At 38.4% G+C, this 14671-nt stretch overlaps 1 protein-coding gene across 5 annotated transcripts in view; it reads right to left on the minus strand.

The window, feature by feature from the left end:
* The window catches only part of CFAP61 (cilia and flagella associated protein 61), a 294287-nt gene that overhangs the window by 210153 nt on the left and 69463 nt on the right, over positions 1–14671 (minus strand). For all 5 annotated transcript variants that reach the window (XR_006891038.1, XM_046678345.1, XM_046678348.1 and 2 more), the window contains one exon: positions 14085–14244. Coding sequence is in view for 4 of the 5 variants with exons in the window: in XM_046678345.1 (XP_046534301.1) it covers positions 14085–14244 (160 nt within the window). In the remaining variant the exon portion in view is untranslated. The remainder of the gene's footprint in view (positions 1–14084; positions 14245–14671) is intronic.

Here is a 14671-nt window from a genome sequence, read left to right on the forward strand (position 1 = left end):
GGACTCAGGGATCCCAAAAACAACCACCTGAAGCTGAAAAGGAAAAAAAATAAGGCTAATTGAAAAACAGCCTGGATATTTTATCCACTCAGACGAGCGTTAGAGACACTCGGACAGCTGCTTGCTGATGACTCAGTCCTTGCCCAAAACTCAGTCCACAGCCTCCAAGATTATATGTCAGAACAGAATAAAATCTTAAAAGTCTCCCCCACAAATGTTGTTAAAAATCTTTAGCCTTCATATTAAGCAAGTAACCTTAACTTGTTCCATCTGCCAGAAACACAATTCAGATAAAATTAGAAAGTGGGGAAAGATAAGAACCAACTCTCACATAAAGTAGTGAGTTTTATATTACTGTATTTATGCCTGAGTCATGGCTAAAATCTTAGGAAGAAAGCTATAAGGTCCCTACTTGCACCTGTCTTTATGCATGTATGTACATTATGTGTATGTGACATTTCTCTCTCTCTGGATGGTATTACCAAATTAAATTTATAAAATCCCTTAAAGAAGCTCGATTCTAATTGTCTTAGAGAAAAATAGGTGCTTATAAAATTAAATATTGCCAAAACTCCCAGAAATATGGGAGCCAACCCAAATGCTTCTCAAGTTCATGTGACTTGGATAAATCTTTGGTAAATAAGATTAATTTGGTATTATTGATTTAATAAAAATAGGTATGTCTTCAGAATTATCAGCATTAATAATACAGGTGTGCGTTTTATTCTACTTGGGTTTAACAGTCAATAGCTGATATTATATCTACTAGATATTTAAGATTATAAAAATTATAAATTTGATTGTATCAAATTATGCCATTATTCTCACAAACTTTATTTCAACTATAATTGTGTCTTATAATATGCCTGCCTAAAAATAGTTTACAAAATCTTTTTGGTAACTTGCAACCTTAAAGTTATGCTATGTTAAACAATAAACATTCATCAAATATCTAAATCATTTCTAAAGAAGATAAAATATTGAAACATTCATTATTAAATAGAGCTTAAGTTTATATACTTTTGACTTCTTATGTTTATAGAAAGTCTAAAGATATTTGAATCTGTTAATAAAGATATTTGGTTTTGCCACATTGAAAAATTGTGCTGTAAAAAGGGGTATACTTGTAAAAATTATGAAATTCATAAAATTTGCTAGTCTGCTAGAAAATGCTGGTATGTGACAGACAATCCACAATTGTCTACTTCTTCATTTTCTCTGTAACATAAAGGTTACTAATGGCTAAAAACTATAATCAATATATGTAAATGAAATTACCAGAAATGTTAAGGATGAAGGAAAACAATTCTATATGAAAAGTATGCAAGAAATGTGGATGTGTTTTTATTACAGTAAAAAAGAAAGAAATTGACTGGTTGTTCCAGAATGAAAAAGGGAAAGAATAGGACAAAACCTAAATGGATACAGAAAGTAGTAAAAGGCTTATGGAAAAAAAATTTATGTTGAGTGGTCAAAGCTGGCTAAGGTTGGATGGGTTTATTTATAAGGTTTCTTTTTTTTTCAGGTTTTAATATTAATAATGACTGAATGCAAAACTAGAGTTTGGTTTTCTCTCTGTTAAAACAACAAAGTTTTCTTGGATTACTGATCTACTCTTTACGAGAGACTGCAAAGGTTTTTATTTACCTTTTAAGTAATCTGCCTGGGGTATGGCAATGGATTGTAATTAGCCTTTGGGTGGTGAATTATGATGTAATCTACACAGAAATTGACATGTAATGATGTACACGCGAAATTTATATAATGTTATAAACCAATGCTACCACAATAAGAGGAAAATAAAAGTAATCTGCCTAGGAAACAAAGACTCTGTGTCTTATCAGAACAATTTTCTGTGCTTTATGTGAACCTTTGTCATGTCCTTGACTAAGAGAACCAAGTCTTCTCACTTTTAAGGAGAGCTAAGGTTTGTTTGCTTGTTTTTACAACCATGTTACCTCCTATAGTTACTTCTGAATTCTTTATTGTTACTTTGATTAAATAGGTAACTAAGTGTTTTTTCATAGTGACCTATGATCCTATAAAATCAGGTGTTCAAGTCTTTTAAGATGTTTAACAACTTTTGCTATTTTGCCTTCGCAAAATCAAATCCTAAATAAAATCTTTATCCTGAACTGATTTCCCAAAGGGCTCCTGGAGAATCTCAAAAGATTTGCTCTTTTACCTTATAAAAAGAGAGATATCAAAAATTAATTAGATATGTTGAATTGCATGAAAAGCACTGTCAAACAAGAAGAGATGCTTAACTTTCCCTAGGTTATATTTATATGGGTAAATGTTACTAATAAATATTTCAGGAATTATATGAAGCTCCTAGAAATTTGTCAGTGTCCTTGCTGTCCATATGTCCTGGTACTGCTTTGCCTGATATTAGACGACAACAATATAATGTTATCAACATTCCAGTTATTATTTTAAAATGCATATGCCACAGAAACAACCAAATTTACTTGTCAATTGTGTCATCTGTATAATGAACTCTCATAAGATCCGTAGCCACAGCCATTTAAGTCTTTTGCTATCCACAGATAGTTATACTCTGATGCTTTCCTGAAAGCTCTTTCAATCAGCTACAAGCCAGAAAACTTGTCTTCAGCAAAAGGAATTGTCTCAAAGACCCATGGGAAAGAGAGGTACTTTAGGTACTCCAGAGTATAGGTCCTGGTGGTGTTGTTTAAATAACTTTGAGATCACACCAATGGACTGAGCAAGGATTTATAAAACTCTTGTGGGGAAGCTAATGGGTTCATGAAACTGCTAACCCAAGATCAAGCAGAACAAGAATTAATTACATGATACTAAATAAACTGATGAAAGGATAATTATGTCTTTCGTTTAAAATATTGCTCCTGGGGGCTGGCCCCGTGGCTGAGTGGTTAAGTTCACGTGCTCCACTGCAGGCGGCCCAGTGTTTCGTTGGTTCGAATCCTGGGCGCGGACATGGCACTGCTCCTCAAACCACGCTGAGTCAGCGTCCCATATACCACAACTAGAAGGACCCACAACGAAGAATATAATACAACTATGTAGGGGGGGGGGGGTGGGGGGGGTTGGGGAGAAAAAGGAAAAAATAAAATCTTTTAAAAATAAAATAAAATAAAATATTGCTCCTGGACTTAAGGAACCACTATCTTTTTTTCTCTTAAGCTATTTTTAACTTACAATTTAGTAGATTATACTTTTGTCAACAGAAATGAAATATTTATCTTTTTCTCTCTGCCTGATCCCTCCAAAATTTGGAAACTCTTATTGATTATTCTCATTTTTACGGCAATATAGTTATTTTCATAGGTTCAGTAAGAATCTGTCCTCATTTAAACAGAACATAATTGGAAACATTGGTTATATGACCAAGGCTTTGACTGGAATGTCATATTTGAAAATGATGCACATAGAATCAAATATGACCAGACAGTTTTAAGGAAAGAAGGTTGATTTTATGAAGCTAATGCTAACAATGCCTTCTTGGGTATCTGGTGCCTGGCTTACAGGGTTTCCAGCATGACAGGTGAGTGGGGAAGGATATTTCGGGGACCTTGAGAAGAAAGGAATTCACCCAAATCTACAGGTACTGCAAGTGAGATCTGGGGTGAGTTCTTGGTTTAGCATCCCAGTCTCAAGAAGCTTTCAAAAGTCTAGTTTAAGCTTCCTTATAAAATCCCAGCAAAGCACGCTCTCTGCTCCTCCCTGGTTGACACACAGCTGCATTTTCTTCTGCGGTACGAGCGGCGTTCCTGAGACACAGCAGTGAAGGTCAGAGAAAACAGATTTGGCCATATTGGGCGCCTGGTCACTAGGGCTCCTTTTAACTCTGGCAAAGTGGACATTGTCACCATCAGTGACCTCTTCATTGACCTCAACTACACAGTCTACCTGTTCTACTATAATTCTATCCATGGCAAGTTCAGTAGCATAATGTCATTAGTATTAAAAACCCACTACAACCTTCCACATTTTCTCATTAAAGCCCTAACCCTCCCCGCCTTCTGTTAAATTGGTATATCACCTTTCCCTCTGGCTATTCAGTGAGTTACTCTCCTAAGTGTAATACATGTTTCTCCTGTTAACGTGCCTATTTTCAGTTAGCTTGCAGGCCTCTGACCATTCAGACCTGAATTGGCAGAAGAAAAGTTTTCCTTCCCAACAAATGATTTTATATCAAAGAAGGAAAAAAATAAAAATAAATTAATCAAGCAATTAGAATAGGAAGAACAAAACAAATCCAGAGAAATTAAGAGAATGGCATAAAAGCAGATACTAATAGATTCAAAAAGAAATAAACCCACACACTTGATAGATAAATCTAAGAGCTAGCTCTTTGAAAAGATCAATCAAGCAAAAGAATCTATTTTTTTTTAAGGGAAGGTACAAAGCAGAGACAACTTTAGGGAGAAGAAAGAGATACAAGCTATGGAAGAGAAGAAACTGTAGGTAAAGCTCCAGGCTGGGCACTTGGAAGCTGGGTCCATGTAGGTTGCAAGCATCCTAGTTGGAGGTGGCAGGACAGCCCACCTGGGTGAAGTCTATTTTGATTACAAGGAAAGTCAGGAACCATTTCCCTGAAATGGACCACATAGCAGCAATTACCAGAGGCTGAAGCCAGATCAGGTGTAGAAGGACTGACTCACTGTCATTTACCCAAGGAGACAGCAGCAGCAGCAAGTACCTGTGGTGGGATGTTGGGCAGAGCAAAGCTGAAACTCCAAGAGGGGGTTAAAATCGGCTCAGCAATTTGAAGTTGTTGATTCTAAGTGAGAATTAGGGCAGAGCCAACATAGAGGTCAGGAATAGAGAAATTATTACAGACCTCTGCACAGACAAGGATAAGCTAAAATAATTTTAGTTTTTTACCTACAAGAGTCACTTTCATCAAGTGATCAAAGTGCACACATCATCAGTAATGGGACAGACTGAAAATGTGTAACACCAGACAGGACGCAACGAGAACCCGGTCCCTTCTTCAATTGTCCTGACAAATGTGCATGACATGAATCTCATCATGGGGAAACATCAGACAAACAAAACACAAATTGAAGTACATTCTACAAAATCATGGGCCTATAATCTCCAAAAGTGTGTAGGTCATGAAAATCAAAGAAAGACTGAGGAAGTGTTCCAAAATGAAAGACAATATGACAACTAAATGCAGTTGTTATTCTGGACTGGATCTTCTGCGATGAAGGACATTATTGGGACAAATGGAGAAACCTGAATGAGGTCTGTGAATTATGGATTAGAAGGTACGAACATATTCAAATTAATTCCTTGATTCTGATGGATGTTTGGGGTTGTAAAGGACAATGTCCTTCTGTAGGAAACACACACTATGGTATTCAGAGATGACTCGGCATCACGTCAGCAACTTATTTTTAAACGGTTCAGGAAGAAAACACGTACCTGCAACTTTTCTGCAAATTTAAGATTGTTTTCACATTTTAAAAAATAGAGAGGAGAAATAAAAGCACTGTCTTAGTGTCATTTCTGTGACTTGGTCGACTTTGTCCCTTTAATTCATTGCCCCCGGTACTCCATAGCAAGTTACTCAGGTAGTTTTATTCATACGGCATTTTGTATTGATTTTTTTCACATAAGATTATATTGTAACCATTTCCCTTCACTGTTTGGAACCTTTGTAAAGATTGCAGCACAGCTGTCTGGTGGATACTCACAAGTTTAGCCACCCCTCTCTTGTGGGAGATTTTGGGGTTTTTAATTTATTTGTCTATTTATTTGGTTTTTGGGGGTTCATTTTTAGTATTATGATTAAGCTTAGTGAATAGTCCTGAATATGTATCTTTTTTACAGATTTAGGATTATTTCCTCAGACTTGCTACAGTTGAGGTCAAAGAAAAGGAACATTTAAAGGTTCTGATAACCATTTCTCAACTGTATTCCAGAGTATTCTATCAGTCAACCTTCACAGCTGTCAGAAGCTCTGAGCGCTAGTTATGGAGCCCCTCGCCTAGAACTAAGTGTCTTCATTACAATACATGCTTATAACTTAACAGGCAAAAGGGGGAGAAAAGATCTCGAGTTTTAATGTGCATTCCGATTTTAGGGAAGCTGAATATTTCCCCACGCTTATTATGAATAACATATTCTTTTGTATAGTTTTGCGATTTGCTTATGCTTCTCTTTTCTCCAAAGTATTTCATGTAGATTGAAATTAGCACTCAATAAAAAACACAGGAAGTCTTTTTCCACATGGAGCTGGATATATATTATATATATAGTTGAAATAACTTTCTAGGCCCAAGATGGAGCTGCTCCTGTCTGGGGTGCCATGTGGGCAAACCAAAACTTAGACTCCTTTCCCTGACTGCAGAAATGCAGTCTATCAGCCAATCCGCAAATGCCAAACCAGCTCTGGGCCTTCTCATCCCAAACAAGGCTGACTCTGCAGCTCCAGCCAATCAGATATTTTCTATTTTTCTCTTCCTTGTTCTTTATTCTTTCTCTTATAAAAGCTTCCTGTCTTCTGTCCCATTTTGCAGTTCTCAGAGAAGGTCCACTTTATGACGTGTTAAATAAAGTCTGTTTATATCACCTAAATTGTCTTCTCTAATCATTTTTAACAGTATGTATGTATGTGCGTGTATATATATATATAACTATACACTCATACACACTGGAGATAATACATATATATCCCCAACTATAATATTATTTAATCTTTATATACTAAATGATGCTTTTCTAGAGAAATCTAATGTCCTAAAGTTGATTCTAAAAATCAGAAAATCTGAATATATTAATAACCTTGAGGGGAAATGGGACATCATCAAAGATAAACCTGAAGTCAGAGCCAGCTTCCAAGGTGACTGTCCCAGGTCTTCCACTGAGCGAGCCTACATATTCCTGGAAGTCTGAAAACACCAAAGGCCAACGCAATATGCAGTGGAGGAAAGGCTTGCAACCCAGTAGCAAAATAACTGGCTTCATGTTGGGCTGAGAATTCATACATTTTCCTTTGTTTGTTGCCATATGCAAAGACTGTGATTTCTAGTAATTGCTTCCTTAGTTGCTTTGCTCAGATTAAATTTGGTCCGTGATATTTTAAGAGTCGTCAAAAACCCTGTGTAAACAGACACAGAACTCACAGTGACCCCGGCGCAATGGGTGCAGCCCACCAACAACCAATTTAATCAAGGGGGAATTCAGAGTATTCGCTGCAAGCAATTGATTTTCAAGAGAAAAGTCAGCAGGATCAAACAGCCTGTTGGGATGAAAATCCCCTGAATCACCCCTATCACTGTGTTTTCTAGCAACTAACTCCTGACTCCACATAGTGTAATAGCCAAATTACTATAATTATCCTGCAACACAAGTGGCATATCAACGTTATTTTAAACACGGATTTTTTTGCATAATCTTTCATTATTATAATTCAGCCTCCCATTTGGAAAAGCAAAACAACAACAAACTGTGATCTACCCCCAAAAGAAGAAAGGTCACCAGAGAGAACAAAGGAAAGGGCTATTTACATGTGAATATACTAAGAGAGATGTGTTTTACAGTCAAATACACTCTTGAAATTCATTAAATGCCTTCTTTCCTGCTTCATAAATATGGGCAAAAGAGACACTGCCTACTGAGAAAATAATCCCAGCACATAATGATCATAACGAATATAAATAAAACCACTTTTCTTTGAAAGACCTCCAGGCCCTATATAAAAATGCATTTGTATTTCTACCATCCCGAAACGAATCTGACTGATGGCAAGCACGGCCGAGTCATAACACAAGTCATTCCCAGTGCTGAAGAGGAGAGTACAAACATGGTTCCCAGTCATCCTGCTCTTGGCAAAATAACAGATTCTTAAGTGGGTGCCATCATTTGTTGCTGCTGTTTTTAAAGGCATTCGAAAGGGCTTAGACCCAATATTTGAATGAAGATGGAAAATCAGCAACAGGTTTTGCTAAATAATCAAAAGGTTCACCAAGATAGCTTTTGGGCAGTGACGCTGACAACAACACAGGGTTTCGAGTCTGAATCATCTCCTTCCTGGTATGTTCCCAGTGCAAAGGCTCCCTCTGAGAACGCTTGCAAGAGTTTACACTGCTAACCTCGGAGATAACCTCGTCAGCCAGGCATGGGTCTGGTATTATTTACTTGTTTTGTCAACATCCCTAGCAAAGCATTAGAACCTCTTGTAGTTAATCCTAGAATACTGAAGTTGGCAAAAGTGGCTAAAGTTTTGGAAGAATGCAATTTTGTTACCTTCATATCCTAAAAAGATATTTAGTGGTTAAAAAAACAACAAAATTCAAATTGCAACAAATATAAGTTAGTGTATCAGGGTCTGTATGAGCATCAAGTAGAGCTGACTTCCTTGCCACTATCTGCATTTTCGCCTGGACCTGCAGCTTTGGCCACAAGCTCCAGAGAACCATGCACTCAGGACTCTAGGTGTTATGGGGTGAATTATGTTCCCACAAAATTCATATGTTTAAGTCCTAACCCCCAGTACCTCTGAATGTGACTATATTTGGAGATAGGGCCTTTAAGATAATTAAAATAAAGTGAGGTCATATGGATGGCCCTAATCCAAAATGACTGGTGTCCTTATAAGAAGAGGTGATCAGGACACAGACAGGGATGGAGAGAAGACCGCGTGAAGACACAGGGCGAACACAGCCATCTGCACGCCAAGGAGAGAGGGCTCAGAAAAAACCAACCCTGCCATCACCTTGATCTCAGACCTCCAGCCTCCAGAACTGTGAGAAAATAACTTTCAGTTGTTCAAGCCACTGAGCCTGTGGTACTCTGTTATGACAGCCCAAACAAACAAATGCAGAGTCCTAGAGTCCTAGTGGCTCGCTAGTTAAATAACTACAGAAGGTACTGGGTATTAAAATATATGTTCTGAGATAGATAATACAAATATTTTAGCAGAAATGCTGCTATGTTCTGTAGACAAGTGTTTCATCCATATTTGGAATCCATGTTAAAAGAAGAATAAAGTAAAATAGAAGGTAACCCAGGCACATAAAATAGAACCTTAGGGAAGAAAGGCTAAAAGACCTGGGTCTATCTGAGACACAACAAATAAGACTTGATTTAGCCATTGTTTCTTAGCTCTGGCACATGGAGATGTAACGACGGCCCACCAGGACCAGTTCAACTGACCCCATCTTATCAACGAGCAATTGAGAGTTGCTTTTCAGGAACTGAGAGTTGATCTCTTGTCCAGTTCAGACCAGTTGAGACCACCAACCCATCAACCGGGCCTGTGCAAATGCCCAATAAGTGACCCTTTTGACATCAAGGGGCTGAGAACTCCACCTGCAGATCATATTGACACCACCATCTTGTGAACATGCGTCCTATGAAGAGCCATGGAGCTTGACTACACTTGTGCAGATCATCAACTACCTCACTTCTCCTTACCTCCGATCCCGTCTCCATACTTCAGATGGCCCTGCCCTGCATCCCATAAATTTCGCCCCAAGCCCCGGATCAGGGAGACAGACTTGAGAGCATTGCCTCCTGTCTCCTTGCTGGTTGACCTTGCAATAAAGCTACTTCTTTTCTCAAAAGCTGATGCTGTAGTAATTGTTTTCTTTATGTGCATCAGGCAGAGAAACCCCACTTTGTGCAGTAACAGAGAGTGGTTCCAGATGTTCCCTCCCCCTACGGAAGAATCTAAGGTAAGAAGTAAATGCAAGTTCAATAAAAAGAAATTTAAACACACATAAAGAAAGATTTCCTGACAACAAGAGCAATTTTTTTAATTTAAAAGGTAACATTGCTGTGTTTTATATGGAAATGTTACAAAAATTACATTTTGAAGGGCCTTTAAATGTGGTAAGCAGCACTTGTCCTGCTTGGTTGGGCATAAGGAGCTACACTGGTTATTCTTTTCAAAGCCCACAATTCTGTTATATAAAATTATATTTCTCCCTGCCAGCAGCTCGTCAAGTTCCACAGAGATTCTGTATGGAGGGCCCTGGGTGTGCAATGAGACACACAGCTCTAAACCTCACAGCACTCTTTCAGAACAGACTCCTGCTCCCCCCCAGGTCACACTGGCCTACACAACAAACAAAACTTTTGTTTTTTGTTTGTTTTTACATTTTTATTTTAACTAGTAAAAGTGGTGATGCCAATACAACCATGGAAATGCAGGCTGTGCCCTATTTTGCCTTATGCATCATGAAGAAAATTGCCAGCTCAATTCTCACTCCAAAGTCTTTATTGTGACGACGTAGTGAACAAAAGACACAGTTTGATTTGCAAATGCCAGGCAAGGCCAGTGGTGGGGCCAACTGGGAAGAAAATACTGTTTTGAACCAGTTTATTGTCACTGAAGGAAAATATTCATAAACTGCCAGGCACGTGGAATATCCCGATGTGTGTTCACTTCGCTTTTAGAGACTCTTAGCATTGAGGAGGATCTTAGATCTCATCTAGTACAATCTCCCACACAAGCAGAAAGCCCTTTCTTGAGCATCTACGTCTGTTTCTTTACAAACTCTTTCAACATTTGGTGAAATTTCTACTTCTAAACTAGGTACTCCATTAAATAAAAAGTAAACTTTTACTAGGTTTTTCTTATACTGGGGAAAAAATATGCATCCTTAGACTTTGTTCCCATTGGTCCCAATTTAGTCCTAAGGTTTGGAAGATAAAACCAAAATGTACAAGTGTGTGTAATAGTGTGTGTTATACATGCAAAATGGGTGGCTAAAAAAAATGGGAACATATACAAATTACTCAGGTAAAGTACAAATCGAATGTGCGCGGTTAAACTTTTAAAATCCAATGGAAACTTCTGATATGGCTGAAATGATGAAGGACAACAGGCTAATCATAATGTATCTAAGTAGCTAAAGAAGGAGGGCCATAGTATTAGCTTAACATGTTGAGCCACAACATTATTCTGTTTGGAAGGGTTGAGGTTGGTGTGAAATTCCAGGTTTCACAGCTGGTGAGAAAAGACCAGACCTTGAGTCAACGATCTGAGAACAAGAAATTTACTTGGGAGGTGATTCCAGGAAGCACCAGTAAGGTGGTGAGGAGAAGAGAAAAGGAAGGGAAGGCAGCTAATAAAACACATCATTACACATATTACCACTATGGACAGCTAGAACTTAATCCCATGGAGGAACTCTGTGAAACAGTATAAAGTTCACGTCTCAGGGTTATCCCACCTAAGGGGTGAGGGAGCTAGGGTATTTATACTCTGGCTTATGTCAGTTGTGTATAAACAAATGTTTTCACAGCTGGTGGGAAGAGACTAGACCAGCGGTGTCTCAGTGTAGGTTCCCTCAGAAGCAGACCTGGAGTCAAGGATTCAAGTATAACTGTTCTTTTGGGAGTTGATAGAGAAAGTAGAAGTAGGGGAGCAGGGAGGTGAGACAGGAAAGCAGAGTCTGCTCCTGGAGTATTAACTTCCTGGCACCACTGGCCTGCCTCTCACACAGGGCAGAGGGCCTTCCACAGTTCTGGCAAATCTTGCAGACACAGAGGTGAAGATCCCAGCGGATGGAAGTTGTCCAGACCATACACGCACAAAAGAGTCTGAGGGATATGGTCGGGTCACTGAGAACTCATTAAAGTGATAACTCATTAAATAACTCAGCAAAGTAAAAAAACTGATCATGTATCTAGTGTAGTAGACACCTTGGAATTTTCAGTCAAATCTATCCAAAATAAAAAGTCATCTTGCCAAGCAGAAAGGGCGGGGTCTGGGTTCTGGGTCAGCCCCTGGTGAGCTTTAACACCTTGCATGAGCTTGGACAGGTATAAAAATGAGACAATATCACCTGTCCTAGCCCTCCTACATCAAGCTATGAGGATAAAATGAGATAACATAGGAAAACCCTTTGAAAAATAGAGAGTACTGAACAAAATACAAAGTATAAGCCACAATGATACGCGCCCAACTGAAACAAGAATTTTAGTTCATATTTTAGACAAATTATATTTCCTTTAACTTGAGACTTTCATCAGAAAAAAAAGTGAACAGTAGATCATAGCACATTTAGGATTTTCTCTGGAGCCTCATTCTTTGTTGTTGTTGACAGGAAGATGGCAGCAAAATGTGCTGATGACTCTTTTCTTAGATATAATGAGCTGTTGATGATTTGTGAACCCATCCCTGAGTTACAGGAAGTCTACAGTAGTGCTCCCTGGCGAAAATTTCATAATTGTCTTTGTATCAGTGAATATAAAGCTATATTTTCAAAAACAAACAAGGCACAGAAGATAAGAGAAGTTTTCCCATTTCCTTTACTTACTATTCTGTCCTAGATCAACTAATTTTAAGTAAAAATATTAAAGGCAGTGGTGAGAAGTAGGACTTCTTTCAGCTTCCACATCTCTACGGGCTTTTGAAAGACAGAGATATACTAGATTATGTGTGTTTTTAAGTCCAGGGTTCAGCCTAAATTTTTAATTTTGTTCCCCCCCATGAAGTTTCTAAGATAGGAATTTTCCATTCATTCCCTCTATGGAACATCAACAGCCTCAGAGCCACTCAGGAACACACTGGAAAGGACTATATCTTTTCAACTTATTTTTAATAACAACAATAGTCATAGGGAGAAAAAAGACCAAATCTTTTCAGGACTGACTCTGTGCTTGGCACTGAGCTAAGCAAATCATTGGATTCTAACATTTAACTTTCCCAACAAATCATTAGATATGATTTTTATCTCCATTTAAACATGAGAAAATTGAGCAATAAAACCTTTTTAATGCCACTTCAAAGAAGAATTTATACATTTGAAAATGACAAGGATAACTTATGGTTCAGGACTGTCTCATGCTGAAAAGTCCCTTCAGAACATGCCAATATCTCCTTGCTGAGAAGCATAGGTGAGCCAGCCTTCACTATTAAACAATGATGACATCAAATCTCTCTTTTGGGAAGAGTGCTATCATCGGTACAAAAGAGAAACAGCTCTCCATCCACAGCTCTGCAAGCTCTCTGTAATGAGTGTGAACATTTGGACAAGCTCCGTACATCCACGCACTTGGTTTCCCAACTAGGGGATAAGATCAGCCAAATCGACACCTGCCATAGTTTAGATGGACAAGTCCTTTGCCACCACCCAACGTGCTCCTTTTCCTATTTTTGAACAATCTTGACATACTCTTTCAGGCACAAGAAAGCACAGCAATTCAAAACGCCCTAATTTTAACCTGGGAAGACTCAAGAAGGTGAAAGGCCAATCTCAAAAAAATAATAATTGCTGAAGATGACGATCAACATTTATTGGGCACTAAGTTTGCTCAAGACACTGAGTAAAGCCCTTGACATGGGTAATCTCAGTGAAACTTCACAATTCCCCTATGTTGGAGGTATTACTGTTATTTCTATTTTACAAATGAAGCAACTCAAGTTTAGAGAAGTGAATTAACAGACCCTGCCTGCATCTATCTGATTTAAGCATCAAAACACTCAACCACAAAGATACCCATGGATGCAGTAGGACCTCATTAAATTAAAATACCAAAGTTTGAAATTACTTAATTTCACTTGGTGAAGATCCTATTTTGGTGAAGACAATATTTTAAAATCGATTTTACTATTTCATATGGCTGTAAATAAGTTAAGCAAGTTAAAAAGACTATTTGCAATAGACCTGTACTACATAATAATTTGTCAAAGACATAAACACAGAAGCACTAATTTCTGGGATTAAAACTTAAAGACATATAGAAATTCTCAAGTTATTGACTTGACAAATTCACTTATACTTAGGTTTTGTGTTGTGCGTGTGTGTGTGTGTGAGTAAAATCCTGAAATGCTACCAATTATTTCACCATAACTTATATCTACTCTAATGACGACCATTCTGAAGGCTGGCATTCTGAATTTAGGAAACCATAAGCTACAAGGCCACTATGTCTAACTATACCTATGCACTTTTGACTATCTGTGCTCCTAAATAGGTGCACAAGGATGTGGTTAATCATGGGAACTATTCCTTAAAGGGAATTGAAGAAGGGCATACAAATTGAGCCATGTAGTGCCATCATTTCGCAAAAAGCACAGTTGTGAATAGGGCATGGATTTAATTCCTCATGTGTTCCTGTGATAACCACTGTACCTTGACTTTCTTGAATGCTTAGCTCAGGTGGTGGTTCCAGAACGTCATCGGGATGCGGGATGCAGAGTCCGTGGAAGGGCCCCAAGTCAAAGCACTCATGCAGGAGCTGCATGTTCACCCTTGAGCACACACTCATGAACCCGACAGCTACACCTTCCACCTGAAACATCCAAAACATCTCATTACTCTATCAGACCTCAAATGAATTCTCACCCTGAAACTTCCATTTGCCTGCAGCATAAGGGTGGTTGGTAGTTTGGCAGGCACATATTTAAGGGAGGGAACACTGTCTTCCTTTGGTAGCTCTAGTGTCCGGCACAATGCATGGCACACAAAACATGCTCAAAAATGTCTAATGAATAACCACTGTGGACAATCTTGGAAGCAGATACATAACTGGGAAGTTACCAGAGAGCTCTTGAGGGAAAACTATTTGGAACTTAACATGTACCCTCTTTGCCCAGACAGTTTAACTTGAGACTGCCTACCCCACATCCTTTTTATTATCCCACTGTAAGCCCAGTCTTCCTGTCCACTTTCCTCCCCTCTACCATGCACAGTTCTCAGTAAGACCAGCCATTGTTCCA

Source organism: Equus quagga, chromosome 12 (assembly GCF_021613505.1).
Source record: "Equus quagga isolate Etosha38 chromosome 12, UCLA_HA_Equagga_1.0, whole genome shotgun sequence".
Lineage (NCBI taxonomy): Eukaryota > Metazoa > Chordata > Mammalia > Perissodactyla > Equidae > Equus > Equus quagga.